This window comes from Lissotriton helveticus, chromosome 11 (genome assembly GCF_964261635.1).
Source record: "Lissotriton helveticus chromosome 11, aLisHel1.1, whole genome shotgun sequence".
Lineage (NCBI taxonomy): Eukaryota > Metazoa > Chordata > Amphibia > Caudata > Salamandridae > Lissotriton > Lissotriton helveticus.
In genome coordinates this window covers 485,975,744-485,996,104 of record NC_136072.1, presented here as the reverse complement: position 1 = coordinate 485,996,104, position 20,361 = coordinate 485,975,744, and the positions used below count along the sequence as shown (strand labels likewise).

General features: G+C 48.8%; 1 protein-coding gene across 4 annotated transcripts in view; it reads right to left on the bottom strand.

The window, feature by feature from the left end:
- FAM168B (family with sequence similarity 168 member B) overlaps positions 1 to 20,361 on the bottom strand; it is a 198,212-nt gene that overhangs the window by 82,555 nt on the left and 95,296 nt on the right. For all 4 annotated transcript variants that reach the window (XM_078666086.1, XM_078666084.1, XM_078666087.1 and 1 more), the window contains exon 5: positions 9,966 to 10,143. In XM_078666086.1, the coding sequence (XP_078522212.1) occupies positions 9,966 to 10,143 (178 nt within the window). The remainder of the gene's footprint in view (positions 1 to 9,965; positions 10,144 to 20,361) is intronic.

Below are 20,361 nucleotides of genomic sequence, written 5' to 3'. Positions count from 1 at the left end.
GTGAGATCCCTCAGTATCCTGCCATGCCGAGCATCCCCACCTGTACCTGACACCTACACCTGGGTCAGACACATATGCCAGTGACCCCGCCAGGGTCAGACACTTACCTACACCTGTGTCAATGATCCAGGACCCCTCCAGGGCCAGACACCTACCTACACCTGTGCCAGTAATCCAGGGTCAGACACCTACCTACACCTGTGCCAGTGATTCAGGGTCAGACACCTACACCTGCCTCAGACACCCTCACCAGTGACCCCTCCAGGGTCAGACACCTACACTCACCTGTGCCAATGATCCAGAACCCCTCCAGGGTCAGACACAGGTGATGATCCAGGACCCCTCCTGGGTCAGACACCTACACCTGCCTCAGATGTATTATTACAAATAACAATGTCTAAGTCATGTAAATACAACACAGATTGCATTACAAATTCTATAGGTGTCACGTTTGCGAAAGTTGAAACTATTGGCATTGTAAATGACAAAGCTATTAAAATCGCTATTTACAAAACCAACACATAAATAAAATATTTGTCATTTACAATACCAATTGCTCAAACCTTCCTAATGCGAGACCTATTGCATTGCAAATGCTTGTTTGGAATGTTTTGGAACTATCTCTATTGCATTTTTCTGCAGTAGAGAAAGTACTTCTTGTTTGAGCAGCGTTAAATGATCTTGTGACATTGGACGCTGTTTGGGTGGTATGTTTGGGGGGTAGATGTTAGTTCTAGACAGTAACCTGACTGAATTATTTGAAGCACCCACCTGTCTGATGTGATGTCTTCCCAGGCTGACAGGTGTTGCTGTATCCTTCCCCCGACAGGAGTGGAATGGGGAGGGGAGTCATTGGGTAGGGGTGGAGGCAGAGCAGGAGTTGTTATTTTTGCCTCTGCCTTTGTTGTTGTTACCGCAGTAACCTCCCCTTTGATAGCCCTTACCGTAGGTAGACTGAGTGGGGCTTTTATAACCTGTGGATGGTGTATCTGATGAGTACCCTCTGCTCGCCCCTCTATATGTGGAGCGACAAAAATAACGTCTGGGAGCCTGCGACTGCAGTGCTCCCATAGACTTTGCTGTGTCCGTGTCTTTCTTCATTTTTTCGAGTGAGACATCTAACTCAGGGCCAAATAAGTGTTGCTCATCGAATGGCCTATTGAGTATGGCACTTTGGACTTCTGGCTTAAAGCCTGAGATACGCAGCCAAGCATGCCTGCGCAGCAGGACGCTAGTATTGACTGCTCTTGAGGCTGTGTCTGCTGCATCTAGTGCGCAGCGGATAGATGTGTTAGTAATAATTTTGCCTTCTTGAATTAGCTCACTAGCTCTATCCTTAAATTGATCAGGGAGATGTTGCATCATGTCCTCAAGCGCATCATAGTGTGCTCTATCGTATCTGGCTAGTAAGGCTTGCGTGTTAGCAATGCGCCACATGTTTGCTGCTTGTAAGGTTGTTCTTTTTCCTGACGCGTCAAGGAGTTTAGACTCCTTGTCTGGTGGGGGAGCTTCTACGGATGTCTGAGAGTTAGCCCTCTTTCGTGCGTTGGATACGACTAGAGTCGAGTGGAACTGGTCCCTTTATGTATGCTGGGTTAAATGGTGCAGCTTTGTACTTCTTCTCCACTCTTGGGTTTATGACTCTAGTCCTGACAGTGTCTTTAAAAACCTCAGGGGCATGTTTAACCACCCCTTTGAACATTGGCAAAATTGTTGAAGACCGTTGTGCAGTGTCAAATGTGTCCAGGAGGAAATCTTCCTCTACTGCATCTGAGTATCTGAGTATTGTGCTACTCTGATTAGTAACTGGTTGAACCCCATGGTGTCTTCCGGTGGTGAAGGCCTAGACGGGTATATATCATCTTGTGGGACGTCTGGGACGTCCGGTGTATTGTAATCTACCCATGGGTCTGGCGAGTCTGGGGGATAAACTGGCTCTTGAGGATAAGCCCCATGTGTGCTAGATGGTACAGGGGGGAGAGGTGGTGAAATATGGGGTGGAGGAGTGGGTACAGGAGCTGGGTGAGGTACATGCATAGGTGAGGTAGCCATGTCCTTTTTCCTCTTTGGGGCTGGAGCTGGTGCAGGCGCCTCTGGTGGTTGTTTCTTTGATAGTGTCAATCGACCAGTTTTTAGGTCTTTAACGCGAGTCCTTTGTTTTGGATCTGGAGCAAACAAGTCTCTTTCAGGAGTATGGCCTGTCGGCGTGGAAGGACGTTTCGGCGCCGGTACGGCTTCTATTGACCTTTTATCTTTCACGGGGGAAGTCGATGTCTTTTTCGGATCCGAAGGCTTTTTCGGTTCCTGGTGTTTTTTCGAGTCCGACACTTTTTTCGGCTCCGATGAGTGCTTAGGCTTCGTTTTTTTTTTTTGTTGCCGAAGCTTTTGGTTGCTCCGAAGTTGGCTTGGGTGCCCAGGGAACTGGATGTTTCGGCGCCGATGTCTTCGGTGCGGTAGTATATGGTTTTTTCGGTGCCGGTAATAGTGTGCCGGCACCAAGCGGGGGTCGACTCGAGCCAGAGTCTCCCGAAGGCCTTATGGACTTCTTGGCCGATCCCGAAGGTGGGGCCGTCGAAGTATTGTCTCAGTAAGTACCCGAGGGCGGGGGTGTGACCGTAGCCTTTTTTGTGGGTGTCGAGGAAGTGTGGGGGTCGGCGATCTTACTTAAGACCCGCTGCGCTGGAGTCAGGTCCTCGACATCTGAATCTTCTGCCTCAGATTCGCTGTCGACGTCGTGTTCTTCTGGGACGTCGACGCCTTCTTGGAAGATGTCGTCCGGAACCAGAGCCGAAGATCTTTGAGCCATTGTTCGCCTGGCTCTCCGGTCCCTGGTAGTCTTTTTGGAACGGAAAGAGGCACAGGCTGAACAGTCCTTGGCCTCGTGCTCCGGAGAGAGGCAGAGGTTCCAGACCTCGTGGAGGTCTGTGTCGGGAAACTTCGACCCAGATTGAGGACACCTTTTGAATGGCTTCCTTTCCATTAGCTGGAGTAGAGGCCTAGTTGGGCCCGAAGGCCGTATTCGACGACCGGAATGGACGTCCTTGGAGTCGAAGAGTTATGTCGACTGGAAAACGCCTTGTAGAGTATCGCGTCGACGGTTAATCGGTTCCAACACGGAGCGCTGGAACCACATCCAAGCCAGTGGCGGAAAAAAACAATCTGGGGATGGAGCCGATGCCCATGTGCAGTATCACCCAAGGGAGGAATCACCTATCCCGTGACTTCCAAAGACTCTCTATAAGAAAACCAAACTGCAAACATCCGGGCCCAACACTAGGTGGCCATCTATGCACAGTGTGCAATCTGCAGCTCATATGCCTCGAACATAGGGTTATCGGTTTTAAGCTAAGTATTTGGTAGTGGGAGTGGAGGTTCTGGGGGTAGATTCAGGGGGCCCCCCAGGGTCAATGATGCACTCTTGTTACACCCTCAGCGGCACTAGGAAGCCTGGGTGCTGAGTGCTGAGGCCCAATGTTATCCAATGGGGGATAGTGGCCTCCAGGTTTGTGGCTGCTGACTAGCAGGCGACTTGGTTGTGGGAGCAAAGCTCCTGGACTTTAGCTCAGGGCAAATGGGGAAATCAAAGCAGCACCAAAGGTGCACCCTCAGGGGCACTAGGGCGGTCGGGTGTAGGTTGCTGGTTTGCCGTCGGATGCCGCATTACTTTCAATGGGAAGTCTCCGGTTTTACCACCATAAAAGGTAAGTTGGGATGCTGAATGTTGTTAGACACAGTTGTTTGGGTCACCCAAGTGCATGGGGTGTCTTATTTATTTATGAGTTTTTATATAGCGCGGACTTTACCCGAAGGTGTCAGAGCGCGTCACAATAGGAACAGAACTGATACATGAGAACATTACAAGTGAACAAATTACAAAAGCAAACGTTACATTACATGAGGCAAAAGTGACAATCGTGAGCAAACAAAATACAAGAGGTAGCAAACGGTGCATTACAGGAGGAAAAAGTGACATGTGTACAGGTTAAAAAAGCGTACAAAGTACAAGTAGAGGTATAATACTGCTATAAATGGAGGACACTCAAACACAAGAACAAACGTTACGTAGGCAATGGTGGCACTTGTGCAAGTATCGAAAGCAAACAAAATGTAAGAGGTAGCAAACAGTGTGTTACAAGAGAAAAGTGACCTGTGCATGTTACAAAAGAGTACCAAACACAGGTAAAAGGGTAGTACTGCAATAAATGGCACTCTCAAACCACAAGAACACACTGGGAAGGCACTTCCATAGTCATGGAGAATAGTATTTTCTATACTAAAAGGTCTTCCTTCAGATAATAGAGAGGGCATGAATTAACTTTGGCAGTGTCTTTGAAGGAGGAGAACTTTGAGGTCAGTTTTAAAGGCCTGGGAGGAGGTGGTGGTCCGGAGCGGAGGCGGAAGTGAGTTCCAGATTCTCACTGCGTTGCCTGAAAAGGATTGGGCCATCGATCTTTCCTTCTTGTGGGAGGTTCAAGCAGTAGATTTTCCGCATTTCGTGATGGTCTAGAGCCTCCAGAGTTTCAGTTTATTCGCCAGGTAGCGAGGAGAGGAGGAGTGCAAGGCTTTGTGGGTGATGCAGGCAGTCTTGTAGATGGATCTAGCCTCGATGGCAAGCCAGCGGAGGGTGGATAACATGGGTGTGATGTGGTCGCTTCTTTTGCCCCCATAAATGAAACGAGCTGCTGAATGGAGAACAGACTTAAGGGGGGACAGGTGGGATTTGGGGAGGCCAGTAATTAGAGCATTCCAGTAGTCCAGTCTGGAGAGGACCAGCGATTGGACCAGGGTTTTAAGGTCATGCTCCGGGAAGAAGCGATGAATCCCCCAAAGAAGGCGCAGTTGGTATCGAGCAGACTTTGCAATTGAATTAATGTGGGAGAGTAGATTGAGATTTGTGTCGAGTATGACACCAAGGGATTTTGCGCTGTCGACAATGATGGGTTTATTGTTCAGTAGATTCATCTGGTCCATCCATTATTGAACCGGTGGAGGAGAAACTGAGGAGAGGAGGAATTCAGTTTGAGGGATTCAGAATCAGTTGATGTGTTGACATCCAGTTTTGAATGGAGTCCAGAGTAGAGCTTAGGACGGAGAGATCGTGAGTGGAGGCAACCTTGAGGTAGATTTGTGTGTCGTCTGCATAGAGATGATAGTGGACCCCGGATTTACTTAGGAGATTTCCCAGTGGTTCCAAATGGAGATTGAACAATGTGGGTGCAAGTATAGAGCCTTGAGGAACACCTTGACCCACCGCCAAAGGAGATGAAAGACTGTCCGCTATTTTGATCATTTGGGATGTATCGGAGAGGAAGGAAGCAAACCATTTAAGCACAGTGCCCTCCATGCACATTCTCTGTTGAAGAGTGCTGAGGAGGGTGTTGTGATTGACAGTGTCAAAGGCTGCAGAAAGGTCAAGGAGAATTAAAAGACAAGACACCCCCCCGAATCGAGTATCCGCAGTGCGTCATCAATCACTTGCAGCAGGGCTGTTTCAGTGCTGCAGTTTTGGATGAAGCCGGACTGAAAATTGTCAAGAAGATCATTGTCCTTGATATGACGAGAGCTGTTTTGCAACACATCTTTCTGTGATCTTTGCAAGAAAGGGTAGGTTAGTGATGGGGTGGTAGTTGTTGAGGTCATTCGCATCAGCAGTGGGTTTTTTAAGCAGAGGGGTGACCTGCCCAGTTTTGAAGGGAACTGGAAGGGAGCCTTGACAGAGGGAGATGTTGACCAGAGTGGTCCAATAGGGAAGAGAATGGGAATGGACGTCAATGGCAATGGCACTAGGGATGGGGTCAAGAGAATGGTTGGAGGGCTTTGTTTCGAGGATGCACTTGAGGAGGACATCTTCAGAGATGGGTCGATGTTCTGCCAAACGGTTAGTGATTTGCGCTCCTCTGGAGGGGTAGGATGAGCGACCTGATCCACAAGTGATTTCACTTTTTCGTCAAAGAATACAGCGAAATCCGCAGCTTTCTTTGTAGAATCCTCCAACTTGGAGGTTGGGGGAGAGCAGTTAGTATTCTTGATGAGATCAAATAGTTTTTGGCTGAGTCAAGGAGGGATCTGAAGTGTGATGCTTTCCCAAGGAAGATGTGCTTATGGTACTTGGATCTTGTTGAACGAAGCGTGGCCAAATTATCGGTGGAGGGCGCTTGCCTCAATTGTTTCTCCAGGAGTCTTAGGTGCTTCCTTTCTTCATAGAGAGATTTGTTGAACCAAGGTGCTGAGGGAATGGGCCTTTTCTTTTTGCTTTGGAGATGAGCGACGTTATAGATTTCGACTGCAAGGACTGAGAGGCATTGGGAGGTGAGATAGTCAACATCTAGGTTCAGGTCTAGCTTTGGAAGTGACCGCAAAGCTGAATCACAGAGGGAAACTGTCAATATTTTTAGTGTCACGAAACCAGGAGGTAGCCCTCTTAGGTTGGCTAAGAGTTATAGAGTGTGCTAGGTGAAGAGAGAATGGAATGAGGAGGTGGGCAGACCAGTCTACGTGAATAGGGGTAGCGATAGAAAGCATGCCTGCTTTAGAAATAACAAAGTCCAGGATTGAGCCCTTAGAGTGTGTTGATTCTGTGCAGTGTTGGATAAGATAGTTTGCAGAGAGGAAGGTGGCCAGCAAGTTCGCGGAAGAGTCTTGCAGAGAGTCCCAGTGGAGATTGAAGTCACCCACGAATGTCTGATTGTCAATTTGAGAGTATTGGTCGCTGATGAAGTCAGTGAGTTCCTCCATAAACGAAGGGCTGCTGTCAGGTGGGCGGTAAATGACATGGAATCGGAGGGGTGAGCGGTAGTGTAGTTGAAGCTCAAGAGAGACATTCAAAAGTGCGGAAGGCGCTGATGGGAGAAGCCTTAAGTTAAAGGGAGTTTCTAAAGATGACTGCAACACCTCCACCAACTTTGATAGGTCTGTCATTCCTAAAAATAGAATAGCCTGTGGGTAATACAAGATCAAACAGAGTGAGAGGTATCGTTGAACCAGGTCTCTGTTAGGAAGAACATGTCTATATTGTGAGTGGTGATGGTATCAAGAGATTTCGAGTTTGTGTTTTATTGCAGATCTGCAGTTGTGGAGCAGACATCGCAGCTGTCGAGACTGTTTTGGTGACGGGGGCACTAGGGCTAAGAAGGGTGATTGGGATATTGTACTTATACGGGGTGCATGGGAGTGTTTAGGTGGATGCTTGGTTCTGACAGAAGAGATGGTCGGAATAGTGTAGATAGTTGGGTTACTCAGAGATGCAAGTTGAAGAAGGGTGGCATTCAAGGGCTTGTGTGAGTGAAGGATGTTTGCAGACGACAGGTTATGCTTGGGTATGATGTGGTGAGGGGGCGAGGTGCATCTCGTGGGAAGGTGAGAGTTTTCCAAAGGAGTTGAGGGGAATGGGAAAGTGGAAATCTTGGAGCTTAAGAGTGAAATGGAAGCTACAAGCTGGGAGATGGAGGTGATAAGAGAGCCTAGCTTATTTTCAAGAGAGTAGGGCAGAGCACGGAAGGTTGGGTGTCTCGATGGCAAAAGGAGGGGGTGAAATTGGTGGTGGAAGGCAGGGAGAGGTGGGGGGACAGGAGGATAGTTGGGGTATAGGGTTTCTAGGTGGGGGAAGGTTGAGAGAGGGGGTTGGTGTATCAGAGGCGAAGGGAGGGTTGCCTTTGTTGGCATTCCACGAAGGAAAGGAATTAAGGACATCTTTAGGGGGAGATGGGTGCGGATAAAGGCGAGGACTGTGAGGTGTCATATGAGTGTAGACTGTTTGGGAGGAAAAGAGGGGAGGTGGTTGGAGAGGTCCTTTTGGCTAGGTGCAGGGGTGCCTTTTAGGGTTGGATCTTCTTACCAGCTCCTGGTCGCAGTTCAGGGATCACTTGATCTCGGGTCAGTATCGCCAGGGAGACCTCCTCGTGGTGTTGGGCCACTCAAACTCGGGCCGTGGGCGAGTGGTGCAGACTCAGATTTCGCTGGAGTCTGTGGGTGAACAAATCAGGTGTTCACGGGAGACAGTCTTTTCTTTGGCTGGCAGGGCAGGTCCTCTGGGTTCTTGAGGTTGCTGGCTGCAGGACACACCGGAGTTTCGCTTCTGCAGGTTCGAGGTGGGGACAAGCCGGTAGGGCTCGGGTCAAGTCAGTGGGCGTCCTCCTCCTCTTAGCTGCGGCATGGCTGTTCGGTACTTCTTTTCTTCTTCTTGTAGTTTCTTGTCAGAGAAGGCAAGGTTCAGGGGTGCCCCTAAATACTTGATTTAGGGGTGTTACAGGTAAGTAAAGGTTGGGTCCAATGGGTCTCTTCCATGGGGTGGGTACACCCCCTATTAAGCTACCCCAGTAAGGGGGGGGTGCATATGCCTCACTATGGTTGGCTGGTCCCCCCCCCCCCCCATCTGCTGGTTCCCCCCCCATCTGCAAGATGGCAGGGACGGAGTTGTGCATCACCTCGCCTCCCCCACCTGAGGGGTTGGCAAATATGGGCACACCTCTCTTTCTCGCTTGTTTTTCCTGCCAATTCCTGAAAGCAGCAACAGGCCTGGCTGGGGAAGCTCACAAAGGCAGCAAGCCTTTGAAGCTTCCCCTTCGTGGACAATGCCCATCCTGGGGGGAGGAGGCTTGGCACATCGTCCCAGGATGTGCATCGTTTCAGCCCCCCCCCCCAATCCCTAAGATGCCCTCGGAGTGCATTTTCCATTAAATCCCACACTGGCATCAGGGTGGTTTTAATGTGCGGAGAACTCCCAGCACCATATACTCCTAATGGCATTACTGCAGTTACAATGTCTAAGAATTGGCTTTGACACAGAAGGGGTATAGGGCTCATGCACCTTCACCCTACCACTGGTATAGTGCACCCAGCTAGAGGGGTGGCTGGTCTACGCCCGTGTGCGCCATGTCGACTCTTCACTTTGTTCTCCACCAAAACACGCAGCCTGCAAAGGCAGTATTTGAGTGTAAAGTTACAGGGCCTCCAAGGCTGGCACAATAAGTGAGGCAGCCCTTAGAGCTCTTTCCTAGTCACGGTGCCCTGGGTACATGTGGCACCATTTACCAGGGGCTGACCAGTGGCCAAAAAGTGCCCATTGGGTTTGGTCTTCAATCCAGTTTTTAGGGAAAGAACATAGGTCCTGGGTACCGGATTGGCAGGAGCCCTGGGCACACTCAGTCAAAGCACATCAGCAAAAAGTGGGGGCAACCATGCAGAAAGAGGGCACTTTCTCTCACACAGCATTACCAGCTTGAATGTTTCCTCCCTTAAGGACATTTGTTTAGGACCCTGAAGTCTATGCTCCGTCTCAGACCAACTCCCTGCTACATAATATTAATATACCTGGAGTAAGATCTCTGCTCTCTTCAAGCAGCAGAAACCAGCTGGCTGCATATTAGGTCATTTCAGATAGCACCTCAGGCATCAAAAAATTAGTGAGTGGGATGGGAGGAGGAGGAGAAATTAAGATTTGTGCCTTTCCTTAAAGCATAGATTAAATGATATTTGGGGATATGGGGTAAAGACATCTTAGAAGTAGCGCTGCTTCTTTTTCTATGAGTTTAGATACACTGATGAATAGTGTAGTGTTACCAGCTTAATTATCACATAGGAGAAAATCTTGAAAGATTCACAACTCACTGTACTTTGGGGTGAGACCTCTGGTCGAATAAGCATCTGAAGAAAAGGACTGGTGTAGACGAAAAATCTGTATTTTTGGGGCTGGCGTGTGTGTGTGGAGGGGGTGGGAGGGGGGGCGTATTTGACACGAAAAATAAGACTGATGTTTCATTTCTCAGTAATTTTTTTGATAAGCTCTCCTGCAACAGCCAAGACACCCCAATATTTAGGGATAGTAGGAAAGGTAAACCAACAAGAACAGCTTCTAACATTTATAGTAAAGGTATATTAAAAACTCCATACATACAATTGTATTAAAGAATGCACATTCTTATATTTCATTCTGATAAATACAAGCACAAAACAATTTGCCAGAATACCTGCTGACATCGCCATTGTGGTCCCAGCTACCATTCCCATAGTCATCCCGTTTCCTCTTTGAGGGTGCATGGGCGCAGGGTACATGGTTGCAGGCATGCCATTGGGTTGTACAACTGTAGTATGATGAATTACATGAGGTGGCGCTGCATACATAGGTTGTGTGTAGTATGCGCTTTGCTGTTGAAAAGAAAAATATAAAATATTTGAGAGCCTTTATCTGGGTAGGTTTAGAGCACGATTCACTACAGCTTTTAAGTATTCACCACTGCCAAATGAGAACATGCGAGTATTAACGCTCAACTTTCAAAATATGCACATATCTAGCATATAAACTAGAATTGGTAATTTCAATACTATAAAGTAGGAGTTTTATTTTTATCGCATTTGTTTTAAGTATTTCTAGGGTGTTTGTGGAGTACAATCTGGAAATCACTGATATTCCATTACCATTTCACTAAGCATTGCAAGACCTCAAAGTTATCTTTAAAATAAAGAAGCTTATTATTGCCCATCAATGAATGTGAACGTAAACAAGAATGAAATTCATTTAAGATTCTGGTTTACATCTGCCATGATAAATCAACTACATTGAATCAGACCTGCAGTTTTCCTTACAAGACAGATTTAGGGCGCACCCACATGAGCTTTGACACATAACTGGCAAGAGCTACTTTGTGCTGTGTTGGACCCATGCGTGAAAGAATAAGTAGCAGAGTGTAAAGCGAAGCTTGACGTCGCTCTCTCACATCAGGTAGTGGAGCCTAGGAGCAGTTCTAGTCTGACAAGAGATACAAAGGTCTCATACACGTAAATTAAATCCAACAAGGCAGCATCATAGAAGGATACACCATTTGTCATTTTGTGGATATAAGGGGTAATATTTCCAGGCAAAAAAAAAACAAGTTAAAGAAAGACTTTTGTACCTGCAATAGGGATAAAGTACTTTAGACATCAATTTATCCCAGATAACTGAAACACGTAAAATGACCATTTGAAATAAGGAGAAATACAATATCTGTAAATAATGATGTGGTGCATGCACTTTTGTCAATGCAACATGCTGCACACTGAAAGCACACCGCGTAAATTAAAAAACTAACCTTGAGAGCAATAAATAAAAGATTTTTCCGAACCAATAGCTGGACATTAGGATGAAAAGCATGGATGTTGGGGTGGTTATGGGCAAGTTTATGGGAATTAAACATTGGAGACACCTGAATGTGACACAGACAGTTTTAAAACAAACTGATGGAAGCCTGCCCAATACTGCAACGTAACACCCTACATTCAAATATCATAATTTGGTTGTGGAGACGCACATCCATTTAGAATGTGGATATGTTTTACAGAAGGGCATGTGAACTTACAAGCGTTGTAAGTGGCAGATGACTGAATGAATGCGTAAACTTTATAAATGCAAAGGAAATAATACAGTATCAGTTGCATTACCAAGGGCAAACAAACTGACGGTTAATAGATGCTCTAATATGTAGATTTTCTTTGCGATGTACACTGTTTAAGTATTACATTTATTTTATAGGTGGCAGCTCTTTGAAATCTATTTGTGTGATGCAATGAGCTCTAAGGGGTGTGAGAAGAAAAGTTATTTACCTGTATCGAAATGGTTACTTAGGAGTAGGTTTGCAGCTTGAAGAGTTTTCTGAATTCACATGCTGTGCATTATTCCTCCATCTAGTGGTTGGGTCCGGAATAGTCTTTTCTTGCTTGGGGCGTCGTCTACCACCATTTGGTTCTAGGTCCATCCCTTGCGTGACGTCAGACAGGGCCCCAGAAGTTCCTGTGCATGGTAGCCATCTGTGATTCTTTTTTCTCTAGGGTATGTCATAAATCCAGTCATCTTTAGAGGTTAGTTCTTTAGTTTCAGTGATCTTGTGTCTCACCTGTTCGCATTCCTCCTCCGAGGGGGCGGTTGTATGTGAATCGAGGAATCTCTTCAAGCTGCAAAACTACTACTACTAGTAAGTAACCATTTTGTTTTGCAGCATGAATCCTTTTCTGGATTCACACGCTGTGCATTAGATTATGTAGCTGTTTCCCCCTATTTGGGGCGGTTGTGGTAAGATGAGGAAGACTTTGCAAACTGATACTGAAGTACCTTTTGTCCCACTAGAGCTTCCTTAGTCATCTGTATATCCACGTAGTAATGTTTGATGAATGTGTGATGTCCATGTTGACGCAGCACATAGGGTGTCTATAGGCACGTTTGCCATGAAGGCAGAGTTGCCCCGTTTTTCCTTGAGTGGGCTTTTGGCCGTGAGTTTAGAGTTTTTCCTGCAGAGGCATACCTAACATACTTGCCTGTACAATCAAATGTGCAATTGTCCCCTTTGTCACAGGTTCTCCCTTGTTGGACTTTGAGTGAGAGACGAACAATTGATTGCCTTTACGGAGTGGTTTTGGCTCTTGTAGATAGTGTAGTAAAGCCCTTCTTACGTCCAGGGTATGAAGGCTTCATTCTAGTCATGCTTGCAGCTTTAGGAAGAAGACTGCTAGCTGTATGCTTTACTTACTACCTTAGGTAGGAATTGAGGGTTTGTCCTTAGGATAACTTTGTCCATGTGGATTTGCATGTATGGTTCCTCAATCGTTAACGCTTGTAGTTCACTTACTCGTCGTAGAGATGTTATGGCTATTAGGAAGGCAGTCTTTATGGTGATGTATCTGATGCTAAGCTTTGTGCATGGGCTTGAATGGTCCAGTTATTAGTTGTGTTAGGACTGTGTTTAAGCTCCACATCGGGGCTGCAGCCTATTTTGGGGGTGCAATCCTCTTGGAGCCCTAAAGGAATCTTTTGATGACAGGTGCTGTGAAGAAACCTTTACATGAATTTCCCCTGGTGTAGGCTACAATTGCTGCCGGTTTACCTTTAGGCTTGAGTAGTTGATGTTCCTGTCAAGCAAGTGTGTAAGATACACGAGCACTGTTTCCTGTGTGGAAATCGAGTTAAGGATGTTTTTTGTGCACCATATGGTGTACCCTTTCCACTTCGCTGCGTAGCATGGTCTTGTGGTCTTTTTTTCTTTCCTCCTATTTGTATTTCTATTGTTGTTTGCGGTAAGTTTAAATGCACAAACTATGTATTTAGGCACCAGGGGGAGGCGGATGGGGGGCCTTGAAAAGTCTCCTCACAAGTCTACCTTAGAAAAGAAGACTCCATTGTCATTGCCGCCGTCGAAAACTAAAGAAATTCCTGTCAGATCGCCGACGAAGGCGTCGACGACCTAGCCGACTATCTCGTCCACGACGACCATCTCAACTACTGCGTCGTCGACAGCGATTACGATGACTCAGTCGACGGTGAGTGTTAGGCCTTCGTCGACGGCAACATCTACGTCGATCACGTTGGTGATCCCGTCGACTACGACGAAGTCGTCGACTGTGACAGTTTTTAGATCTCCAATGACTACAAACTTCAACCTTCATTTCGATTAAACGATTCATCCCGTTGACTGGCAAGAAAGCAGAATTTTCAACTCCTAAAATTTCTCTACTTCCGTCATCCACAATTCTAGATTGCTAGGAATCGGAGGATGAAGGTTCTTATGGAGCAGCCTATAGCTCCTCTCAACTTCACATTAAAAGTCAGGATTCGAAAGATGATGACTTTCAGGAAGTTCAGGAATAATTTTCTTTTAAAGATCGACCAGTGCAAGGCTCAAAGCGTTATGAATTATTCCATCAGGCGTATGATTATGAAGAGGAGGAAGAAGTGAGTCCCAATATTCAGGAAGAGGCTTTGTTGGTGCCTTTATCCTTACTCTCTGATTTGAGGCACATGATGGACAGTTATCGCCGTTTCCCGGAAGATAACGCTCCAGCTTCAGTTCCTGCAAGTATTCCTCAAACTGCATCTGAAACTCCAGTGGTTCAATCTCCGCCTCCAGTGCAAAGAGTAGACACCCCAAAAATAATCACTATTGGGAATGACCTAATGGAGAGTGATCATGAAGAGCAAGCAGAAGGAGAGATTCCCCATGGTGACATAGTGGGGGATGAATCGGACCAATATATGGTTCCAACTTCGCCTTCGTCTCTCTTACCTCAAGCGAGTTCTCCACCAGAGGACATAGCCAGTTTCCATGACCTGATTGAAAAAGCCACAAATCGATTTGAACTTACAATGCCTGTAAAAAAAAGTGAATGTTTTCTTTGATTTTAAAGAGTCATCTCAAAAATCAGTAGGAGCTATCCCGATAATCCAGCATATATGGGATGAAGGACTGAAACTAATGAAAAATCCGGCCTCAGTTCCAGCCTCAATTCCAAAAATTTAAATTAAATACCGTGCCCCTGAGACAGCCCCAGCATTCCTGATTGGACATCCGCGTCCTGAATCAGTTTACACAAGCGGCACAGTTGTTTATTATAACACGGTGGTGTGGCAAGGGGTAGACTCTTTCTTCTTTTTTATGTTAATATTCGCACATTGTGAATATTTTGAACGTTGTGAATACTGAGTACCCCAGGTAATTAACTCACTCATACATGTTTAGATTTCAGGCCCCTGAGGAAGAGCTCGCAGAGCTCGAAATGCATCGGGCATGAAGACATCTCTTTGGATGATTATATCATTTGTTGTATAAATTTGAAATACATGCAAATGTGTGTAATGTTGTGAAATATTACAAATAGGAATGTTTTTTTAAAATATAATTTTGTGAATAATAACATATAAATCATGCGCAGAAATCACTTGTGAAGTGTTATATTGTGTTTTGAGATTGAATCAATTTAAGAGTAATGTTCTAAAGCGTAGAACTACACTAGCAACAGTGCAGAGAGGTTGAGTGTTTTGTTGCACTCAAGATAGGATGTTTCAGTAGTGGCACGGTTGGGACGAACGTGCTCTCTACTGCACGCTTTACTAAAGATCTTCAAAAATAGCCAAAAGTCTGAATAGTGGTCAAAGTAGCCAAGGAGTGCTTCTCCATTTTGAAAAGCATTTTACTTTTAAACATATTCATCTTAAGCGCAGCATGCCACCATTGCTACAATTCCAATCCAACCCACATAATTCCTCTACACAGCACATGCATACACTCCATAACACATGGCTAAAAGACATTGCCATTTACAATGCCATTAGCTCTAACTCAAATAAATCCAAGACCTATTGCATTCCCAATGCTTGTTAAATATGTTGGGACGTATAGCCTCCGGCCCAGATGGACGCTGAAAAGGGCAATGTTGTCAAATAATGAAATAATCAAGGTGATTAAATGGTCTACTTTAGACTATTTTTCTGTAAACATAGGCTCAACGACTTTGGACTATGTCTGGGATGCTTTTAAAACTCATCTGAGGGTGTGGCCAAAATGGCGGTGTGAACGGATGCACCTTTCCGGAGCTCCCGCCGACAGTGATCTTCAGCAGGGGCCTACGGCCATCACAGCAGCGGTCGGTCCCCGGTGTTGATGGGCCGTGTTCCTGAGGGGCTGAGGAACGGAATTCGGCCGGCGAGTACTGGCGTGGCAGAGTTTGGCGCCCAGTGACGGCGGCCGAGCTGGAGCGGAGGCCGGGGAAAGCTGAGTGAAGGGCGGGCGGCGAGCTGGTGGAGGTGCGCAGACCGGCACCCAAACGAGCGATGGTCCAGGAGCACAGCGGGAGCAGTAGGAGACCACTGGAGCTTACCGTGAGAAACGGGGTGAGGTACACCTTGTTGGCCCCGCTGAGAGAAGAAAGCGCCCGGCGGTGACGGCGAACCAGTCGGCCCGCCATCTTGTGGGGTTCGGAGGCCGAGGCGGCAGGGGCTGGTAGCCTGAGACCCCTGGGGGCGCAGGCCTGCGGCTGCAGCGGAGCGACGCCGGGCGGGGCGGCCTGGAGGGAGAACGGTGACAGCTGTTGCCTGGGCGGCTCACAGGCATCGGGGGACGACCTAGATCAGCCCGCGGAGCACGAGAGGTGAGCCGCCATTTTGGGACTCGGCCTCTGGGCCGCGGCTGCATTGACTTATGTGCTGCGGCCTGTGGGGTTGAAGAAGCGGGCGAGGGTGGAGGATCGGCCCGGACCCACGCTGGTGCGGGCCCCCTCCTGGCGTTTCTTGGGGCGCCTCGGGAGGTCGTGCAGTCTGGAGGAGGCAGGGGACAGTAAGGGGTCCCGACGGTTTGCGGATGAATATTCCCGCAGGGCTGGGGCCCCAGAGTCTGCTATCGGCACCGGACGCACCCCCCGGTCAGACCCTGCCTTGCGGTCCCGGCGGGGAGAGCCCCTGAGAGGAGCGAGGGGAGACTGCCTTGCCCCCACAGACACAAGGTTGGTGGCGCGGGGGTTGGGAGAAGCGGCCGTGAGCGGAGGAGCAGTGCGGTCATCCAGGAGCGAAAGCTGCTGGAGGCCCAGGTGCGGAATGTAGGGTCAGGAGAACGCCCAAGGCTGGAGAAGGGGTGCTGTGTGCTTCGGGAGTGTTGGCGGAGGAGAGTGGAGGACGGCGACCCCCATTGACGACAGGGCAGTGCGGACTAGGGCTTGGGGACTTTGTGTCATACAGCAGCTGGTGAGAGGGCAGTTTTGTGGAGCGGTCTAGCGGTGGGGCGGAACGCTTTTGGGACTCCTGACGCAGCCCCAGAGTCTGCCCTGTGACTTTCCGGTGGGGTCCTTATGGAGGAGTGGCGGTTGGCCGTGTGGAGGAGGCGGCCCAGAGTGGTGAATGGGCCTGAGCTGGGACGGACCTGCCTGTTGCGCCCTGTTCTGCCCGGGAACAGAGATGTCCACCACGAGGGTTCGGAAGGACAAGACTGTTAAGTACCTCTTCGCTAAGGCTCAGGCAAATCAGCAATCTAAGGAAATGGCGGTGAGTACATCCCACACGTCGACGGAGCAGGGAGAGGGCACGGAGCCGATCACTAAAGCATTTCTTGAATCGGTATTTACCTCTCTGCGGGAAGACATTCTCTCGTTGCAGAAGGAGTTCGCCGAAGAGATCAAAGAGGTGCGCAGGGATGTCGACGGTATAGGGGAGCGGGTAGCAGATTTGGAGACCAAGAGTGACACTCGAGTCTCCGAAATGGAGGCGTTGCGCCAGGAGATAGTTCGGATTCATGACCAGCAGGTGGACCTACAGAAACATGTGGAAGACCTGGAAAACCGCCCCGTCCCCATAACGTCCGCATCCGGGGTGTAACAATGTCCGAGGACACCAGGGACTTATTCGGGTTCACCGGAGCTTTGTTCAACCACATCTTAGGCCAACCGGCGGAGTCAGAGATTCAGTTAGACCGCGTTCAGAGTGGGTCCCTCGCGTTCTCCCACGGCTCCCCCTCCGGACATCCTGGCGTGTGTGCAGGACTTCCGCACCAAGGAGGAGATTTTGCAGAAAGCGAGACAGAAGCACCCTTTGTCCTTCAGAGGGCAAGCTCCAGTACTGTTTCAGGATCTGTCCGCCCTCACCCTGCAGAAACGTAGGTTCTTCAGACCAGTCACAACCTTTCTTCAGCAGCATAATATGTCCTACAGTTGGGGTCACCCCTTCCGCTTGATCTTTAAAAAAAGATAAGCTCCACCAACTCCGATCCTTAAAAGAGGCATGCCAATTGTTGGGCCTGGAACCGCCAGCTGAGGTGGATGAGACGGAGGGGCCTACAGCAGAGCCTGATGATGGCAGACCTCGATAGAGTCAGAGGCGCCATGCCCGGAAACCCCCCAGCGGCTGAGATCAGAGATGGCCAGCGGGCAGCAGTGGAGGCTGTCTCCTCTGGCCCGGAGGGGCCCCGCCCCGGCTGAACTCTGAGCTGATTCAACTCATGGCCGTGCCTCTATGTTTGCTGTGGCCTACACTGTCGGCGGGAGGGAGGGCTTCCCGGCAACGACTAGTGTACCCCGTTGTTATATTTTACCAATCACCTCAGGATGATGGACAATGTGTATTGTTTAAATGTTGCGGGGGATGTTCCTTTTTCTTTATTGGAATTTGGCAGGGGTAGAACTGTTGGGGAGGAGAGAGGGGGGGGGTGTTACAGGTCCATGAGTGCCTCAGAGTGAGTGAGTGGTGGAGCGGAGTTTCTATTGATCTGCAGGAGGCGCAGCTGGGTATGCTTCTGGCAGAGCGGTCAGAGCCTTGGGGTTGGGTATGTCACAGGCGCGGCGTGATTTTGGGATACTGAGCGTGTAGGGTCAGACGTATGTCATGCCTGCTACTGAATTACGTATCCTCACTTTGAATGTACGGGGACTTAACAATCCCGTGAAGCGGAGGGGAGTCCTCTCGTTTTTGGACCACTCAAAGGCTGATATTTGTCTTCTCCAGGAGATACTTTTATTGTCAAAGGACTGTCATAGGTTGAAGTCGCGCTGCTTTCCATCCCAATTTTTTTCCTCGACTTCCACTAAAACAGCAGGGGTTGCGATATTAGTGGCCCAGCATTTCAGGGGGAAGATTTTGCAGAAGGGAGCGTAGATACGGGCAGGTTGCTTTCCTATAGATTTTCCTTGGGGGAAGCCACTTTTACAGTCTGTTCAGTTTATGCGCCTAATGAGGGTCAGGAAAAGTTCTTCCATCAAGCGCTTAGCGAGGCGGCTGCGACGCCCGACAGACATGTCTTAGTGGGCGGGGACCTCAACTTAGTATTTGATAACCTCCTGGATAGATAGGGGCAGCGCTCCTCACAGGCAGGAACTCTATCTGAGGGAGGGTTGGCCAGGCTGGATGAACTGGGAATGGTTGATCTCTGGCGCAGCTTTCACCCGGGAGTCAGGGAATATTCATATTATTCCAATGCCCATAAAACCTATGCGCGGCTGGACTACTCTGTCTTCTACATCCCTTCAGGCGTAGGGGTAGGGGTAGAGAGGCGTCGCTGCGCTTTCGGATCACGAACCGCTTTCCGTGGTGCTCTCCTTCCCGCCTGTGACCCGCGTTGCGCATTCTTGGAAATTGCGTGACACGCTGTTACACCGCAAGGATGTTGTAGAGAAAATCAAAGGGCCATCACGGACTACTTATCACATAATCACACTTCAGACACCTCCTTAGCGACACACTGGGTGGCACTTAAGGCAGTATTGCGAGGCGAATTCATCGCGGTCTTGGCTGCGGAAAATAGAGGGCGCGTAAGAGAGGAGCTTACATTAAAGAGGCAGGAACTAGGGCATATGCACCAAAGGACGGGCGCTCCCAGGGTGTGGAAGCAGCTACGCCTGGTGCGACAGCAGCTTGCCGCGTTGGATCAGGATCGGGCGGAATTCGCGGCCCTGAGAGTGAGACATATGTACTAGACTGGGGGGTCTATTCCTCTTCCAGCCTTGTCAAAAGACCAAGCAGATCTCCTGGACAGCAAGATTCGGCCAGAGGAGGTAATCTTGGCGATCTCGCACCTCAAATTGGCCAAAGCTCCGGGGCCGGACGGCTTTACGGCAATTTTTTTTATAAAACATTCTGCCCACAAGTTGCCCCATTACTGACGCCCTCTTCAACTCGTTTGCAGATCCAGGCGCGATCCTGAGGGATCTATTGGATGCTACCATATCGGTTATCCCTAAAGCAGGGAAGGATCGCGCACAGTGCGAAGCCTATTGCCCCATATCCCTCCTTAATGTCGATCTAAAAATCTATACAAGCATTTTGGCAGCACGGCTGGCATCGCTTATGCAAGGGTTGATTGAGCCGGATCAGGCAGGGTTCATTTGGGAGCGACAAACCGCTGATAATACCAAGAGGGCATTGCACCGGATAGAAAAGGCCATGCGGACGTCTGGTGAATACATGATGCTCGCGATCGACGCGGAAAAAGCGTTCGCTCGGGTCCATTGGCCATACCTGGAACAGGTTTTAGTGAAGGCGGGGCTGGGGGTAAAGTTCCGAACCTGGGTCTTTAATTGTTACACCTTCCCTACGGCGACAGTGCGAGTTAACGGGTGCTCCTCGCCCCGTTTTCCCATTGAACGGGGACGCGGCAGGGGTGCCCGCTGTCGCCCCTGCTCTTCGCGCTTTATATGGAGCCGTTTGCGCAGGCAATGAGAGCAGATCCGAGAGTAAAGGGGATTAAGTTTGGCGCATATATGCATACAATCAGCCTCCCCTAGTGATTCTTTGCCGGCCTGTGTTGATATCTTGGACACGTTTGCTGGTGCGGCGGGCTTTAAAGTTAACATGACGAAGTCAGTGGCGCTGGATCTCTCGCTAGAGGGGCATACCCGGGCCTACCTGCAGGAGCACTTCCCCTTCCGCTGGATGTCGGAGGCCGTCCCATACCTGGGGATTCAGTTAGTGGCTACGCTGCAGGATACGGTGCGTATCAATTACACCAAGCTTCGCCAGACAGTCCGTCAGGAACTGGGGAGATTGAGACACCTTCCACTCTCATGGTTGGGCAGAGTGGCTGCCATAAAAATGGCCATTCTTCCGCAAATCCTGTATTTATTTCGCGCCATACCGCTCCGTCC